The sequence below is a fragment of the Mesocricetus auratus genome, unplaced genomic scaffold (assembly GCF_017639785.1).
Source record: "Mesocricetus auratus isolate SY011 unplaced genomic scaffold, BCM_Maur_2.0 Super-Scaffold_100004, whole genome shotgun sequence".
Classification (NCBI taxonomy): domain Eukaryota; kingdom Metazoa; phylum Chordata; class Mammalia; order Rodentia; family Cricetidae; genus Mesocricetus; species Mesocricetus auratus.
In genome coordinates, this window is record NW_024429189.1 from 53,937,739 (window position 1) to 53,957,725 (window position 19,987).

General features: G+C 39.4%; 1 protein-coding gene across 2 annotated transcripts in view; it reads right to left on the minus strand.

The window, feature by feature from the left end:
- The window catches only part of LOC101840150 (fatty acid desaturase 2-like protein FADS2B), a 46,548-nt gene that overhangs the window by 18,503 nt on the left and 8,058 nt on the right, over nucleotides 1-19,987 (minus strand). For both annotated transcript variants that reach the window (XM_021232075.2, XM_005065071.4), the window contains exons 2-3: nucleotides 18,236-18,346; nucleotides 1,197-1,394 (exon numbers count right to left, since the gene is read on the minus strand). In XM_021232075.2, coding sequence (XP_021087734.1) covers nucleotides 1,197-1,394; nucleotides 18,236-18,346 — 309 coding nt within the window. The remainder of the gene's footprint in view (nucleotides 1-1,196; nucleotides 1,395-18,235; nucleotides 18,347-19,987) is intronic.

The window sequence follows — 19,987 nt, forward strand, 5'->3', positions numbered from 1 at the left end:
TCTTTGGAAAACCTTCCTGAGTTGTTCCACGAAGAATGAATTGTCTCTTATTGCTCCAGGAGTACATGTTTCCTTTTACTGCTGGTACTTTCCCCTTTTTACCATGCAGTATCCCTTTGAGTGGTTCTTTCAGTCCTGGAGAACTCCTTCATTCAGGACAGGGAGCATGTGAATTTCCCTTCATATTTCTATATAGCCTGTGCTTATATGAGGTCACATTTAGACATGCATAAAGAATTTAACAAAGATTTATCAAATGCTCTAAGTGCCAGTTGCCGATGTCGTTTATACTGGAGTGCATGTGTTTTGTTATTGTCACTTATTAAGATAGAATCATCCCCCTTGAAAAATTAATAGGCTGATGTAGTGGTAAGTCTTGGTGGATTAACCAACAAAAGATAAAGACTGATGTTATATGGATGAGGATAGAATTTTACTTATTAGAATTGGGATAAAACAGGATGAACAATATCAATTGGCATTCATTTAACCATTAGCATATGATAGATATTGTGCTCATTTTTTTACAGAATAACCTGCTTAGTCTTCTTCAGAATAATTTCATAGTCATTGTTATCCTCATCTTATAGATGAGACAACTGGAAGTCCAACACTTTAGAAAGATATGAAAACTCATGAGTAGTGTGCCAAGATGTGCACCAGCCTATCTAAAGGGGATTAGAGAACAGTACAGGAGGCTGAAAGAAGGTAGGAAATGGAAAATGAAGAGCTATGAACTGCTGTCCTCTGGATATAACATGTCTGTTACACACAAGACACATAGCAATTGTGGTTACCAATTGTACAAGATCAAACAAGTTAAAAATTCCAGCATAGGGGACTCCTGAAGCACCACCCTAGCTGAGAAACTGCTGGCTTCTAGGAGAGGGAGAGTCACTTTAATTTGTGGGTGTGGCCACCGGTAGATTCCAACTGTCCCAGGGGATGATCCTACACTCTTGTGATGATGGGCAGCACTAAGTGAACTCTGGGCTAAAAATACCATTTAAAAAGGAGGACATGATGTTGACAGGGAAATACAATCAGTGGTGTCCTGAGTGGTCTAGGAGGGGGAAGAGTGAGAAGTGAATATGATCAAAATGCATGTATGAAGTTTTCAAATAAAAATAAAAGGATGGAAAACAAACCCAAGTCTCTCTCTGAAGCCACTGCCTAAGGTTAGGGTACCTGCTTACCTGAGAAACTGTAAGGAGAAAAGAGATGAATATGGTAACAGTCCAGCCACTGCCGAAATGACGTAGTATTAGCCATGCTAAAACTTCCAAAATCAAGATTTGAGCAAGGTGGAGAAAGAAGAACCCCTGGTTGGCACGGAACATATCCATGGTCTCTAATGTCTTGCGCAATTCACGGAAATCTTTCACCAACTGTGGCTGTGAAATGAATATTGAAAGTTAATTCCTTCAGGGAACTGGGAAGATACATGAATGTTAAGTAGTCAGTTACTGTTAGTAATAAATTACCTTATTAACATGAATGTATTTGTTTAGAATTTGAAATCAATGACAGTGAAACTTACAAATGAAATGCTTGAAAAATGGTGGTAATTTTTTTTATGGGCAAGGAAAAATGAGTTGCAATGTGCAAATCTTTCCTCAGATGTTAGGGAGGGCAGGTAAAATCAATTGTTTTCTTGACTGGGGAGAGGCAAAGTGGGGCCAGCTGTGATATGTATAAGGAAACCCAACAGTTACTTTTGAAATGACAACGATTATGTCAAGTGCTGAGTTGAACTCTGTTTACATTTGAAAGAACTTGTTGCATATGAGGATATGCATTACCACAGTTATGGCTATAGTGTGCAAGTCTTTTTTCAGTCAATAGTTATTTATTACATACAATTGAGACATTTACAGACCAAGGTGAATATAAAACAATGTGTCTGGATGGATTAGCTTGAGGGATAAACTTTCAGAGATGTTCTCAGTGGATACCCCAGGAATAAGACTATCAGTTACCAGTGTGTGTTTGCTGGTTAGGGTGGTCTGAACTCACATGTATTATGTCTATGTGCATGTGTATGCTTGAGTATAGGATACCAGGATCAGTATGAAAGCTTGCTACATTGTGCTGGATGCTAAGCGGAAACATCACTTAGGTTAATGAGAGTAATAGTTTGGAAATCAGACCAGTTGAGTGTGTGACTGGAGCAAAAGAAAAGTAGCAGGGCAAGAGAAAGTATAAAAGAGATGTATAAAAGAGTATGGGAGTGAAAGAGAGCTGTAAAAGCAATTCTAGCACCAGACATCTTATTTCAAAATTCATTGGTATAACTTAAAAATATTATTATTATTTTTACTGTTATTATCATTATGGTGTGTGTGTGTGTGTGTGTGTGTGTGTGTGTGTGTGTATTGGGGGTCACACATATGTCATATGTGAAGAGGTCAGAGGACAGGTATGGTGGATCTGGTTATTTCCTGTACCTTTATGCTGGTTCTGGGGATTAAAATCAGGTTGTCAGGTTTGCTCAAAAAGCTGCTTACCTGCTGTACTATCTTGCAGGCTATTGAAGACATTTTAAACCATATTATCTACATATTTGTGAGTAACTGTTGACCAAAGTCTTAGTTTTATTATTAGGTCATATAGTGAGAAACATAGGAAAATCATGTTAACATTTACATTTATTTATGGACAATTAAATGGAATTCATCAAAGAGTTAAACTTAGGAGAAATGATATTTGCCTAACATTTCACACCTATGTCTTTACTCTCGGGACAACTTTCCAATCAATAGATCTATACTTCTGACGAGTTTGGCATTTAGGATGTGGAATTATATGAGTGAGATCTTGCCCTCAATTCTTCATTCTTCTTAAGAAGGTTCAGACTTGACCCAAGTTTCCTTTTGTGCTCAAGCATTCAGACCTGCATGGCCATTGCCTACTGAATTTGGAAATCAACACAATGATCCCCAGGAAGGAGCTGTCATGTCACAAAGCTTCACATTAAAAACAATTTCTCTCTTATAAAAGGAGAAAGAGAAAAATTTGGAACTTGGGGAAACAGAGGGGAGAGAGGTTTGGAAAGAAGATGGAAGAAGGAGCTTTTTTTTAAAAAAGAATTTTGAGAGTGCAAAAGTCTACACAGTAGATTCCTTTACTCATAGAGAAAACACATTAAAATTATCAGTATATGTCCCATCTCATAACCAGGATGACTGGAAAGATAAATGGATAGGTGATTATAAGCTTTGAATCCCCTGGATAAAAAGATGATTCATATCCTAGAAAGAATAAAGGAGGATGGTGAAAATTTCATCTTATCACTCAGAATAGTTGAAGATGAATACATTGGATTTTTCTAGAATTTTCTAAGGAATGTTTTGGGATTTTGGTTGATGATAAATCACCAAAACTATAGAAAGTGAACCTTGGCTAAAGGCGACCTACTCTTATGCTGTTTTCAGCGATGTATACTATGTATCCATTTCACTAGTGAGAGATTTTCATTTAGATATGAAGGGCCCCTTTGAGGAGTTGGATGGACAGATAAAAATAATCACAGTACCTAGGTCCCAGGTTATACCATCAGCAAGTTGTGAAATTACAGAGGTAGCTTATGGTACTTCATTTAGGCCTCATTTATTTGAGGATATACCTTAACTATTTATGGATATGACATTCTTCTATGTGTGTGGGTGCACTTGTGATTGATGGGTATTTTAAAGGACACATTGTCAGTCCAAAATGCATACAAGCCCATGTCCAACTACCATCAAACTTGAAATTCTGGTGGCACTGGCAGTTTTAATTAGCTTCTGCTATAATTTGTCTCTTGGGGTTTCATTTCCAGTACAATTATACAGTGTAGAGAGTCACTGAAATTCAGAAGAGCAACAGCCTGAAAATAATTAGCAAGTCAGTGCAATATGCCAGACTTAAGCCCATACTTCCTGACACTCAATTTTACCAGTTTTCTATAGTAATAGCTCAAATAGCCCAGAGATGTTAACCTTAATTCTCAGATACAGTAGTTTAAATAATAATCATTTCTCAGCTCTCAGAAATTAGTTGAATTTTCTTTGCCTTTTGGATACTCTTTAGGAATAACAACATTTGCTATTACTTTTCAACCAAGGGTTCCCTGTTACAAATGGTTAGGACATGTATGGAGGTTTGTAAGTTCTTGTACCACCACTGTGTTCATGACAATGATAATATCTTTATTGCAGAGCATTTTTCTATGTTTTATACACTATCATACATGGAAAAACACTGGACCACAGAAAAGTTTGAAAACTGCCCTAAATGGCAGTTTGAGATGAATAGGGTTAGGTTGAGATTCACGTTGTTCCCCCTCAGAGTTCAATCTTCAAGACAGAGTAATGCCATTTGATATATGGCTGTATGGAATGCATATGTACAAAGTGAACCCAAGTATTACCAATGTGAACAAAAAGCCTTCATTGCCTCAAACTAGTCATGTCTCCTGAGTCCATGACTTCATTTTTAAAAAGAGAGAATAAAGCTTTTACTCTATCTACTTCATAGCACTATATGGGTCAGTACTCTCTATAGATGATTTCTGGTTCATATCAGACACATTTAAGTTTCTACAAAAATAAATTTCAAACAAGTGAATTGTTATTAAGTAAAATTCCTTTATGTTTTATGTAAAATCATACAAAGTTTTAGCCATGTAGCACCATTAGAAGACAGTATTTAAAACAGTCAAACTAGTAAAGCAAGAAAAATACCTATCTTGCAGAACAATTAAGAACCTGGGGCTACAGAGACTGCCAGTGTCCAAGTCCCATTCTCCACCCATGGGAGGCAAGGTAAGCATGGGCTTGTTTCCAGCCCTCCTTCTGGTGACCTGCACAGAACCACCAGAGACCTACAGACTGCACACTGCAGATCACTTCCCGATGGGATTCAGCCCACCCAGAGACTGTCAGCACCCACAGGACTAGGTAGGCCTGTGCCTATTTCTTGCCCACCTCCTGTGCTCTGCTCAAAGCTAGCAGAGACCAGGGGACTGCACACTGTGGCTCCCATCACAGCGGGAGTCAACCCACCCAAAGACTGCCAGCATCCTGCTCCCTTTCTCCGCCCATGGGACTAGGTAGGCCTGGGCCTGTCTCCTGATTGCCTTCCAGTGCCCTGCAGGCAACCAGCTGTGACCTGAGGACTGCACACTGTGCATCCCATCCTGATAGGAGTAAGCCCACCCAGAGACTACCAGCATCCAAGTCCCATTCTCCACTCATGGGACATGTGAAGTAAATGTGGGCCTGTTTTCAGCCTGCCTTCTGGTGCCCTGAATAGAACCACTGGAGACCTGGGGACTGCACAGTGCAGATCCCATCCCGACAGGGTGCAGCCTACCCAAAGATTCCAAGGCCCTAGTACTAGGACCACCTCCATCCACACAAGAGTGGAGCCACCAGAGTATTGGACCTGCTTGTACCCACCAGAAGGGAATTGTGGTCACATATCCACCAGGAGAGGAAGAGACTCCTTCTGCACCCACTGGAAGAAGTGATGAGAAGAAGACAATATAAAAACACACTCAGCAACAGAAAAACCAATGTGACACTGCCAGAGTCTAGAAACTCTACACCAGCAACACCTGAACACCCCAATGCATATGAAGCAGAAGAGAATGAACTTAAAAATATCTTCATGAAAATTAAAGAGGCCCTCAGAGAGGATATGAGAAAATTCCTTAAAGAAATGGAAGAAAAAAACAAACCAAAAATGCAACAAATGGGAGAAAAACAAAAAACAAAAAAAATCCAAAAAAATGAAAGAAAGCGAAGAAAAGACAAAACTAAAATTGCAAGATACAATTCAAACAATGCAAGGGTTGAAAGCTGAAATAGAGACAATAAAAAACACAGTTTGAAGAAATGCTGGAAATAGAACAGCTGGGCAAATGGTCAGATGCTGATGCAAGCATAAGTAACAGAATACAAGAGATGGAAGAGAGAATCTCAGGTGTTGCCACTAGCAGAAATAGATTCATCAACCAAACAAAATCTTAAGTTCAACAAATCCCAAACAAAAAATATACAGGAAATATGGGACACCATGAAAAGACCAAACCTAAGAATAATAGGTATAGAAGAAGGTGAATAAAACCACCTCAAAGGGCAGAAAACATATTCAACAAAATCATAGAAGTAAACTTTCCCAACCTAAAGAAAGACAAGCGAATGAAAGTACAAGAAGCTTACAGAACACCAAATAGAGTGGACCACAAAAAACAATGTCCTCACCACATAATAATCAAGACTCCAAATGTACAGAGTAAAGAAAGAATATTAAGAGTAGCTAAGGAAAAAGGTCAAGTAACAGATAAAGTCAAACCTATCAGAATTATACCATGGAAACTCTGAAAGCCAGAAGGTCCTGGATAAATATTCTACTAACACTAAGAGACCAAGGATGCCAGCCCAGACTACTATACCCAGCAATCACTATAGATGAAGAAAACAAGATATTCCATGGCAAAACCAGATTTAAATAATACATATCCACTAATCCAGCCCTACAGAAAGTTCTGGAAGGAAACCTCTATCCCAAGGTGTAAAAGGAAGCTTTTTCCTTGAGAGAAGCCTTCCTGCCAGCCTGGTTCCAGAGCCGCTTCCGTCCCAAATAAACACACAGGAGCCTATATTAATTCTGAAGCTGTTGGCCTTGCTTGCTTCTTACTGGCTAGCTCTGACTTAAGTAATTACCCCATAATTGTTAATCTAAGTATTTCTCTTACCGGAGAATAGTTCCGGGCTCCTACCCCATGGCGTTACATGTCGACTCTCCTGTGTTTCTCCTTCCCAGAATCCTCCTGGACTCCTAGCCCCACCTATCTAGATTCCTATTGGCCAGCAGTAATTTATTGACATATACACAGGACTTCCCCAACATCTCCTCTTTTCTGTTTAAACAAAAAGAAAGGTCTTAACTTTAACATAGTCAAATTGTATATGACAGAACAGTTATCAAGTAAGAACATAGTTACAATATTTTAGCAAGATTTAAAGAAAATATCATCCATCCCATCCTTGTGAATCCAAAGTTCTATATGTAGCTTATCTTTTATCATAACTAAGGAAAACTATAATTATAAATATCTATCTTCAACTCCATAAAAGACCACAGAAGGATAATATATAAACACTAGGATTGACAGAGACATCTTACTGCCTGGACAGTCACCCGAAGTTCCTCTGTAACGTTGGAGCATCCATCTTCAGCCCATAGGCCACAATGTGCCCAGAAGATTTCTCAGCAAAGCAGAAAATTTCAAACTGTCCATCTGCATTGGCAGTCTGTCAGTCATTTCTCTGTCCTGTAGAAAGTCTGGTAGACACTTCCATGAAGCAGGAACCCTGTAAGACTGAGTTTAGCAGTCACTTTTCTGTGGGTCCTGCATGTCCAGTTTATACAGCAACAGTCAGTCTAGGCAAGAGCAGTTTCTTGCCCAAATGGCTAATCTTGCCATGTTGAAAGCAAACTCCATAACGAGTTTCTTCGATGCCCATCTTCCTCTCAGACATAATTGGTGCTGCCAGGAGCAGACATTTCTCATTGCCAAGAAAAACCCTAAACCATTTTAAATGCCATTTTCTGAAGGTCTTTGAAAGGTTTGAAGACTGTCTATGTCAAATATATTTCTGTATATCTAGAAAACCTAACTTACCTAACTATAAATTCTGACTATTATAAGTAACTATCTATAATCTGTATTTAATTCCGCATTACATTTTAAAAGATCAGTATAAGCACAATACTTAATCAAGAGGAGAAATATACATATCACAAAATTGACCTTGAATTTGTATCAATAAATGAAAAACAATACCCATACCATAATTCCCTTTTTTACCATTAAAAAAGATTGGCTGTGATCATTAGCCAATTATAAACAATCCCATTTAAATTAAAACAAAGATTTATAAACAAGATGGAAATTGGGACGTCGCTCATTCCAAACTGCTTCATGCTGGAAGGGGGCGCTGTTCATACCATGGGGATCATGACAAAACTCAGAAACCTGTATAAGTCCTTATTTTCGTGGTCTGTAAAGCTGCATCATCTTAACTGTCTCAATTGTTGGAACACCTGGTCCACTTCTTCCGGGGGTCTTGGTTCGTCAAACCACAGAAGCCTGGAAGGAATCCTCAGCTTTTCATTTTCTGTGGAAACATAAACTAAAACTCCTTTTCCGAGTAACATATCCTTATACTTAAATTTTGAAGTCAAGGCATTTTCAAAAGATATAAGTTGAATTAATTCAGCAGCATTTATAATCAAGTGTACTTTAGCAGTTCCTTCCTGAGTAATCAAAAAACTGAAAAACATAATAGCATACAGTATCCAGACTCTCTGTGTATTTTCCATCTTTACGTGGCTTATTTATTTATCTATTATTACTTTATTTATTTTACTTTTATTTATTTTTCTCTGAGACAGGGTTTCTCTTTGAAAATCCGCCTGCCTCTGCCTCTGGAGTAAATCCTACCGGCATGCGCCACCACAATGCCGGCTTTTCTATTTATATACCACTTTGCCGTTTCATTTTCTCTCTCAATCTCACGTATATTTTTAAACACACTGTAAACCTTTATAGGTTTTTCTTCATTTAAGTCTGACTTTACTGTTAATCTTTATGTTTTTCTGGCCACGTGTCTTATCTGTTAAAACCGCGGCGGTTTTAAACTGCAGTATTTTCTAAGATGGCGGGCATAAGCGTGATTCCAGCTTACCGCCTCAGTCTATGCTGACATCCAGCAAAAGCTGCCACTTCCAGCTGTACGTACACCCCTTTTAATTGTTAGCAGAGTCTCTTAAAACAACCTTGCTGGCTGATTTTTTTTTCTTTTTATGCCCAGTCAGGAAGACTCCGGTAAGCGCGCCACGTGAATCTCGGCTTGTTGCTAGCATAACAGAGAACACCCGAGAAAAATGTTGCTGCCAAAAATCTGTGCTTCTCTCCGTTCTTCTGTTTCTAAAGTTCCTTTAAAGCTTTTGTCATTCTACGTGGAAATTCATCATCCCACTCCTGATCACCATTTTGTATAGAGAAGCTTTCCTTGAGAGAAGCCTTCCTGCCAGCCTGGTTCCAGAGCCGCTTCCGTCCCAAATAAACATACAGGAGGCTATATTAATTCTGAAGCTGTTGGCCTTGCTTGCTTCTTACTGGCTAGCTCTGACTTAAGTAATTACCCCATAATTGTTAATCTAAGTATTTCTCTTACCAGAGAATAGTTCCGGACTCCTACCCCATGGCGTTACATGTCGACTCTCCTGTGTTTCTCCTTCCCAGAATCCTCCTGGACTCCTAGCCCCACCTATCTAGATTCCTATTGGCCAGCAGTAATTTATTGACATATACACAGGACTTCCCCAACACCAAGGAAGTTAACTATAACCAGAAAAACATAGACAATAGACAATCCCACTTTGCCACCATCCAAAAGAAAAAAGGGATGAAAATCCCCACACAATTCCACCAATACTACGAAGTCTAAAACAAACAAAATGAGCAATCAGTGGCCATAAATATCCCTCATTATTAATGGTTTTAATTCACCCATAAAAAGACACAGGCTAACAGAATGGATTCGAAGACAGAATCCATCCTTCTGCAGCATACAAGAAACACACCTCAGCTTCAAAGACAGACACTACCTCAGAGGTAAGGGTTGGGAAAAGATTTTCCAATCAAATCAACCCAAGAAACAAGTGGAGGTTGCAATCCTAATATCTAACAAATTAGACTTTAAAATCAATCAAAGTGATGAAGGAGGTCATTTCATACTCATCACAGGAGAAACAGACCAAGATGAAGTCTCAGTTCTGAACATCTATAGCCCAAATACAAAAGCATCCATGTTCATAAAAGAAACATTACTAAAAATCAAATCACACTTTTAGAAGGAGACTTCAACACTCCACTGTCACCACTAGACAGGACAAACAGACAGAAACTTAACAAAGAAGCAAAAGGAACTAACAGAAGTTACAACCCAATTTGATATGAAAGACACCTATAGAACATTCCATCCAAGCACAAAAGAATATACCTTCTTCTCAGCACCACATGGAAACTTCTCAAAACTTGACCACATACTCTGCAACATATCAAACTTGAACAGTTACAAAAAAATTGGAATAACTCCATGTGTCTTATCAGATCACCATGCGTTAAAGTTAGAATTCAACAACAACACAAATTGCAGAAAACCTACGAACCCGTGGAAATTGAATAATGGACAATTGCACCATTCCTGGGTCAAAGAAGAAATAAAAAAAAAGAAATTAAGACTTCCTAGAATTCAGTGAGAATGAAGACACAACATATCCAAACCTACGGGACACTTTGAAAGCAGTGCTATGAGGGAAGTTCATAGCATTAAGTGCCCACATAAAGAAACTAGAGAATAGTCACACTAGAGAATTAACAGCAAAACTGAAAGCTATAGAACACAAAGAAGCAAACTAACCCCGGAGGAGTAGATGCCAGGAAATAATCAAATTGAGGGCTGAAATCAATACAGCAGAAACTAGGAAAAATGAATCAATACAACAAAGAGTTGGTTCTTTGAGAAAATCAACAAAATAGACAAGCCTATATCCAAACTTACGAAATGATAGAGTGTGAACATGCAAATTAACAAAATCAGAAATGAAAAGGGGGACATAACAACGGACACTGAGGAAATCCAGAGAATCATCAGGTCATACTTTGAAAATCTGTACTCCACAAAATTTGAAAATTTAAAGGAATTGGATATTTTTATGGATAAATATTGCTTGCCAAAATTAAATCAAGAACAGATAAGCAATTTAAATACACCTATAACCCCTAAAAAATAGAAGCATTCATCAAAAGTCTCCCAACCAAAAAAAAAATCCCAGGTTCTGATGACCTCATTACAGAATTCTACCAGATATTCAAAGAACAGCTTATATCAATTCTTCTCAATTTTTCAACACAATAGAATCAGAAGGGTCTTTGCCAAACTCTTTTCATGAGAGTCCAATAACCTTGATACTCAAGCCACTCAAAGACACAACTAGGAAGGAGAACTTCAAAATAATATCCCTCATGAACATTGAGGAAAAAACTCAATAAGATACTGGAAAATTGAATCCAACACATCAGAAAAATCATCCACCATGGGTAAGTAGGCTTCATCCCAGGGATGCAGGGATGGTTCAGCATATGAAAATCTATCAATGTAATACACCCTATAAACAAACTGCAAAAGAAAAATTATATGATCATCTCACTTGATGCTGAAAAAGCCTTTGACAAAATCCAACACCCCTTCATGATAAGGTTTCTGGACAGATCAGGAATAACAGGAACATAATAAAAGCAATATACAGTAAGCCAAGAGCTAACATCAAACTAAATGGAGAGAAACTCAGTGCAATTCCTCTAAAATCAGGAACAAGACAAGGCTGTCCACTCCATATCTCTTCAATATGGTACTTGAAGTTCTAGCTAGAGCAACAAGACAACAAAAGGAGATCAAGAGAATACAAATTGGATAGGAAAAAGTCAAACTTTCACTATTTCCAGATGATATGATAGTTTACATAAGTGAACTGAAAGACTCTACAAGTGAACTCCTACAGCTGATAAACACCTTCAGCAAACTGGCAGGATACAAGATTAACTAAAAAAAGTCAGTAGCCCTATTATATACAGATGATAAATGGGCTGAGAAAGAAATCAGAGAAACATCATCCTTTACAATAGCCTCAAACAACATAAAATACCTTGGGGTAATGCTAACCAAACAAGTGAAAGACCTGTATAGCAAGAACTTTAAAGAAAGAATTTAAAGAAGACACCAGAAAATAAAAAGACCTCCCATGCACTTGGATAAGTATGATCAACATAGTAAAAATGGCCAAAAATCTTGCCAAAAGCAATATACAGATTCACCGCAATTTCCATCAAAATACTGGCACAATTCTTCACAGATCTTGAAAGAACAATAATCAACTTTATATTGAAAAACAAAAGACCCAGGATAGCTGAAACAACCCTGTAACATAAAGGGACTTCCAGAGGCATCATGATCCCTGACTTCAGGGTCTATTATAGAGCAATAGTCCTGAGAACAGCTTGGTATTGGCACAAAAGTAGACAGGTAGACCAATGGAATCAAACTGAAAGCCATGATATAAGCCCACACACTTGATTTTTGACAATGAAGCTAAAATTATGCAATGGGAAAAAGATAGCATCTTCAACAAATGGTGCTGGCATAACTGGATAGTGGCATGCAGAAGACTGCAGATAACTTCAGTCCAAATGGATCAAAGAATTCAATGTAAATCCATCCACAATGAACCACTTAGAAGAGAAAGTGGGAGGTACCCTTGAATGAATTGGTACAGGAGACTGCTTCCTGAACATAACACCAGTAGCACAGACACTGAAATTGGCAATTAATAAATGGGACCTCATAAAACTGAGATGCTTCTATAAGGCAAAGGACACAGTCAACAAGACAAAAAGGCAGCCCACAGAAGGGAAAAAGATATTCACTAATCCCACATCTGACAGAGGGCAGATCTCCAAAATTAACAAGGAACTCAAGAAGCAAGTCTCCAAAACACCAAAGGATCCAATTAAAAAGTGGACTACAGAACTAAATAGAGAATTCTCAATAGAGAAGTCTAAAATGAGAGACACTTGAGAAAGTGCTCAAAATCCTTAGCCATCAGGGAAATGCAAATCAAAACAACTCTGAGATACCATCTCACTCCTGTCAGAATGGCTAAAATAAAAAACACCAATGACAGTTTATGCTGGAGAGGATGTGGAGAGAGGGGAATACTCTTCTACTGCTGAGGGGAGAGCAAACTCATATACCCACTTTGGAAATCAGCATGGAGGTTACTCAGGAAAATGGGAATCAGTCTACCACAAGATCCAGCATTTCCACTCTTAGGCATATACCCAAAATATATACATTCTTAAAACAAAAACATCTGTTCCACTATGTTCATAGCAGCATAATTTGCAATAGCCAGAACCTGGAAGAAACCTAATGCCACTCAACTGAAGAGTGGATACAGAAAATGTGATACATTTACACAATGGCGTACTACTCAGTGGAAAAAAAACAATGGAATCCTGCAAGTTTTAGGCAAATGGATGACACTAGAAGAAACCATCCTGAGTGAGATAACCCCATCCCAAAAAGACAAACATGGTATGTATTCACTCATATGGATTTTAGACATGAAACATGGGAGTACCAGCCTACAATCCCACCACCAGAGAGTCTGGGAAGCATGGAGAATCCTAAGTGAGAATGCATGGTACCCTTGAGAAGGTGTATGGGACAGGATCTCCTGAGGGGAATAGTAGCATGGTGGGAGTTGATAGGGAGCTGAGGGAAAGAGAGCAGTAGAAGGGGAGGAGAGAGGAGGGCATGTGGGAGCAACACAGTTGAGTCAGGGGAAAAATAGATGAGAGCAGGGTGAGAGATACCATAATAGAGGGAGCCAATATAGGTTTAAGGAGAGATATGGCTCTAGTGAGATTTCCAGAGATCTACAAGATTACACTGATTGGCAATCTAACCAATAGTGGAGAGGCTACCTTAAATGCCCTTCCCTGATAATGTGACTGATGACTACCTTACATTCCATCCTAGAACCTTCATCTAGTGGCTGATTGAATCAGAGGCAGACACCCACAGCTAAACACTGAACTGAACTCCTGGAAACCATTTGTAGAGAGGGAGGAACTATGAGCAAAGGGGTCAAGACTGGGCTGCTGAAACCCACAGAATCAGATAACCTGACCAAGGGGAAGCTCATGGACCCCAGTCTGAGAAGCCAGCATGGGACTGTTCCAGAACCCCTAAACTTGGATGTCAGTGAGGAGGTCTCAGCATTCTTTGGGACCTTGGGCAATAGATCAGTATTTATACCTGGTTTCTAAATGGACTTTGGGAGCCCATACTATATGGCGGGATGCTCTCTCAGCCTGGACACCTAGGGTAGGACCTAGCACCTGCCCCAGGACAATATTACGGACTTTGGAGAGCCCACATGAATGGCCTCATCCTTGCTGGAGAGAGGAGTTGGGATTGTCTGGGTGGCTGGGGGGTTTGGGTGGCAGGGGAGGAGGGGAGTGAGAGGGATCTGGGTTTGACATGAGAAGCAAGCTTGTTTCTAATTTAAATAAAGAAACAGGTTTAAAAAAGTGGGATACAAAAGTAAATAGAGAATTCTCAATAGAGGAGTCCAAAATGGCTGAGAGACACTTACAAAGTGCTCAACCTCCCAAGCCATCAGGGAATTGAAACTCAAAACAGCCTAAAATCCCACTGCCAGAGAGTCTGGGAAACAGAACCTTTATCCAGTGACTTTTGGAAGCAGAGGCAGACTCCCACAGCTAAACACTGAACTGAACTCCTGGAATCCAGTGACAGAGAGGGAGGACTGGTGAGCAAAGGGGTCAAGATTGTGGTGGTTTGATGAACAGAAATAGCTGACCTGAACAAGGGAAGCTCTTGGACCCCAGACTGATGGCTGGGAGGTCAGAACGGGACTTATCTAGATCCCCTGAATGTGGGTGTCAGTGAGGAGGCCTAGGCAATCTATGGGCTCTTGGGTAGTAAATCAGTATTTATTCCTGTCATACAAATGGACTTTGGGTGCCTATCCCACAATGAGGTATGCTCTCACTGCCTGGACTCTTGGGGGAGGGCCTAGGTCTTGCCCTGAACGAAATGACAGACTCTGGAGATCCCCCATGGAGGGCCTCACCCTCCTTGGGTAATGGTTTGGGGATTGGGGAGTCTGGTTGGGGTGTGGGGGAGGAGGGGAGGGAAAGGGAGCTAGGACATGGAAAGCAAGCTTGTTTCTAATTTAAATAAAATTAGAAAAAAAAAGAACCTGGGACTAGATAGAAATGATTTTGAAGGCCAGTTCTTTGATAAAGTGGTCGTCTTTAGAAAGGAATTTATTCTTCATGAATGATAATTTCCCTAAACTAAAAAGGGCCATGGTTGGTTTACTTACTTCTTTCATTCAACAACTAATTGTAGAGATATTGCTACATGTGTAGCATGTTAGAGGACACAAGAAATAATAAAATAGTTTGTTCCCACAAAACTTAGTTAGGCTTCAAGAAATAAAAGCAGCCACATAAATAAAACCATTCCTAAGTTGTATGGCCTGGATTAGATGCTTAGAGACACAGAACTTGTATAGACATAAAACTTGTTCTGAGAATAATGGTTGTGTGGAAAGCATGGGAGTGACCCAAACCCCCTAAAAGTGAGTGTCAGTGAAGAGGCCTAGGTAATCTATGGAGCCTTTGGTAGTATTTATCCCTGGCATACAAATAGATTTTGAGTGCCCATCCCAAAATGAGGGATGCTCTCTCAGCCTGGACCCTTGAAGGAGGGCCTAGACCCTACCCTGGATGACATGACAGACTCTGGAGATCCATCATGAAGGGCCTCACTCTCCCTGGGGATCGATCGGAGTGTAGATTGGGTGGGGGAAATGGGGGGGCCTGGTGGAGAGGGATGGGGAGGAGGGGAGGGATAGGGAACTGGGATTGACATGTGAAACAAACTTTTTTCTAACTTAAAAAAGGAAGAGAAAAACTAAAAAAAAACCCTTAAGTTGTTTAGACAAATAATTATTTCATTAATTTTTGTAATTTCAGATGGAGACTGAAGAATAAAATTAACAAAATGCAAAAAATATAATCATATTTCATTATACTGATGTTTTAAATGATAAAAAACAAAGAAAAATCTTCCAAGGAAAATATATTTAAAATATGTAGAATATACTTATTTAGAGATCAACAAAACAAGTGATGGTTCATGCTAGAGAGGATATGGAGTAAGGGGAGCACTCTCTCCTCCATTGATGGTGGGGGTGCAAACTTGTACAGCTGCTATGGAAATCAGTATGGTGGTTCTTCGGGAAGATGGGGGTCATGTGTCTCATGGTCTAGCTATACCACTCTTGGGGGCATATACCCAAAGAATGACTCTTTCTACTACAGAGACTCCTGTTAAACCATGTTCATAATACCCAGAAATTGCAAACATCCTAGATGTCTTTCAATAGAAAAATGGATAACAAAAATGTGACACATCTACATAATTGAGTATTACTCAGCTATTAAAAAATAACATAACAAAATTTGCAGGCAAATGAATAGAACTAGAAAAAAACCTCTTGAGTGAGGTAACCCAGACCCCAAAAAATAAATATGGTATGTATTCACTTACATAGATATTAGTCAATGGTAATCAAACTACAATCCATAAAACCACAGAGGGTGGATATAGAGTAAGGAACTAGAGGCAACATATAGATCTTGTTAGGAAAGGGAAATAGAATAGATAATGATGGATTAATGGGTAAGGGGCTGTAATTGGAGGATCATGAGAGGGGGGGAAGGGAGCTGAGAGGGAAATATGGGGAGAGACAACTAGAATTAAGGGACATTTGAGGGGTAGTATGGAAAACTAATGCAACAGAAACTTCCTAAAAGATAACCATATATGAAGATGGTATAAATTAAGTTGCCAAATAACTGGGGAGACAGTTCCAACTGAACATCTCTCCTCATCAAATGAAATTTCCAGTACCAGGATTGGGTTATATCTAATTGAGTTTTTGACAAACCGGGTCCAATGGGAATCCCCAAATAACTCAGGCCCTTGCCAAGGCAATAGATTGTTCTCTGCAAACTGACAGGAGGAACCCACTGCTGAAAACAACCATTATGCGACTCATTGAAAATAGAGCTGCCAAGCTGGTGCCTACGTTAGCCTTCACCTCTATATTTCTGTATCCTTGGTATAGGAAGCTACTCTGTATGCTAATAAAAGAGAAATGTAAATACCAAGCCAACCACAAACCTTTGATCTACAGAGTTGTTATGCCTGTAAAACACGCTAAGAAATGATGTCACAAAGCTTATGGGAAGTTACCAATCATAGTCTGATTTGTCTTTAGGCTCAATCCATTAGATGTAGTCCATACTCAACAGTGTTTGTGTGACCAACAACCAGAGACTAGATAGCCCAGAGACCTAGAGTAAAACCAAATACTGATCTAACACAAAAATGAAACCGCAAAACATAGTGTTAAAAAATTCCTAATGATATTCTGCTGTACTCTGATTCAGCCATCATCAGAAAAACATATGCCTTCAGATGGGAACAAATACAGAGACCTACATCAGACATTATTCAGAGGGTGAGAGAGACCCTGGAACTCTCAGCCCTAAATGTGATGTATCCATCAAATTCCTCCTCTTAGAGCTCAGGGAACCCCAAAGAGGAGGAGGAGGCAGAAAGTGTATAAGAGGAGATGGAGAATACCAAGAAAGCAAGGCTCATACGAACTCACAGAGACTAAAGCAGCATCCACAGATCGTGAACAGATCTGCCCCAGGTACTCTGTGTATACATTATGTCTTCCAGTTTAGTGTTTTTCTGGGGCTTCCAAGTGTGTGAATGAGTGGGTCTCTGATTTACGTGCCTTCTCTTGGATGTTTTTCCTTCTGTTTGTTTTGTCTAACTTCATGTGAAGGTTTTTATTTTATTTCATTATATTTTATTTGTTAAATTTTATCATTATCTCTTAAAAGCCTGTTTTTTTTCTAAATGAGAGACAGAAAGGGAGTGGATCCTGATGGGAAGGTAAGTGGGAGATGAACTAGGAGGAGTAGAGGGAGGGGCAAACTATATCCAGGATATAGTATATGAGAAAAGAATACAACTTCAATAAAAGGAAAAAATAGTGCCCTCTTTTTTTCCTGTGGTTTCACTTACTTTTAGTTATTTTTAGTCGAAATATGTTAAAGGAAGATTTCAGAGTTTGCAAGTTGTGCATTGTTCTGAGCATAATGATGGAGGATCCTGCTGCTCTGCTCCACCCCATCTTTAATCCGAATCACTTCTTCATCTCTCGTATCTATCATGTACACACTGTCCTCTATCCCCTTACTTAACAGACATCCTGGTAGTCATCACTACTTCCTAGCTTCACATTGTCTGCAGATACTGCTCTTATTATCCATTTTCAGGCCTCAACTTGAGGGAAAGTCTTAGGATGTGCATCCTGAAGATAATAAGGAGCTACTAAACTTTATTATGGACTCATATTCTCATAGAAAACAGTAATTTGGCTTCAAAAAACACCGTATCCCCAATCCTTATATGCCCTTGGATCCTGAAGTTGTACTTACGTTTTTGTTTTTCTCCTGACTGGGTTCTTCTGGAGAAAGTTCTCCAATGAGCAGGGGCTTAAGGTACAGCTCCACAACGCTGAGATTCAGATGCATGGCCCGGAAGGCATCCTGGAAAGCAAAGATACTTGTTAGAAACTTGCAAAAGATGTGTTTGTCCTCAGATCTGTTACTTCCTTGCCCAACCTGTGCCCAAACTGGCAATAGCACAGACCCTGCCATTGAGCATTCTAAGCTGATTCATAAACTTTATCTTTGAGACCCTTCTGTAAGAAGATAAGGCTGGGGACCCACCCAGGGCAGGCACTGTTTATCTAGGGACAGGCAATTCCTTGGACATGGATTACATCACTGCTTCTTTTCTTAAGCCCTGGAAGGAAACTCTGCTTGTGTTAATTAGCTATGTGAGTCTTTGAAGTCCAGTATCCAGTTTCTTGTGAAAGTGTCTTAAACTTAGGCATGCAGTAAACAAGACTGTCTACACAAATTCCATTTTCTTTTAAGGGCTCCCTTTTGGCTCTTGACGAAGGCTCAGAAGAATGAGGCCTCTTCTATTAGTTATTCCAGACAACAGTAGATTAAATTTGATAGCAACACCTTAAAATAAAGACACAAATGATTGGGGGAGCACAGTCCTTGAGCCCTGGATTGCCTGAAATAGTATTCTCTCATCTGTATTCAGCATTGAAGGACTCTCAAAACTCCATTGAAATAATGTTGTTAAGTAGTAACTCTACATCACTATGAGAAGCAGTGGAGTTCCTACATCCTGTTTATGTCTGGAAGTAAAAGACTTTTTCCTCCCAAGTATTTTTATGGTTTCTTTTGGGAGGCAGTTTACAAGATGGAGATGATTAGCTTCTTGATATTATGGCATTAAGGTTGTAGGGATTTAAACTAAAGAAATATAGCCAAAGTTGCAACTTGAATATATATGGGTGGGATATAAATACTCTGGAGCAGTGCCTGTTGCACAATATAGGTCACAAAGAGCCAACCTTCCTACAACCTAGTTCAGGCTTTGCTGTTTACAGACTGTGCATGTGTGGACCTTATGCATCGTCACCTTACATATATTTTTATATTTCCTTTCCTAAGTGGTAGTGATAGTTGCCACTCAATTCATAAGTTGTTATGAAGCATGGATGAATTAATTAGGATGCTGATTGACATATACTAATTATACAGTACTTTTGTTATTGTTTTTCTTTTAAAAGAAAACTTTTAAAAAATTTTACATACCAATACCAGGTTCCCCTCTCTACCTTCCTCCCACTCTCCCCACCTTTACCCTACCCCATCCCCCACTCACTCCACAGAGAGGGTGAGGCCTCCCATAGGGAGTCAACAATGTCTGTGAAGACAGGACAAGTCCCTCCCCCTGTATCTAGACTGAGCAAGGTATCCCTCCATAGGGAATGGACTCCAAAAAGCCTGTTTTTCAATACAGGGTTTCTTTGGCTGTCCTGGAACTCACTCTGTAGACCAGACTGACCTCAAACTCACAGAGATCCATCTGCCTCTGCCTGCAGAGTTCTGGGATTAAAAGCATGTGACACCACTGGCTGACATATACAATATCTTTAAAAGAAGATTTATCTTATTATCAATTATGTGTATTGACATGTCTGGGTCTATGCATATGATTGTGAGTGGTTGCAAAGTCAAAAAGTGGACATTGGCACTCCTGGAGCTGAAGTTATATGCTATTGTAAGCTGCTGGATATGGGTGCTTGGAACTGAGTTCTACCA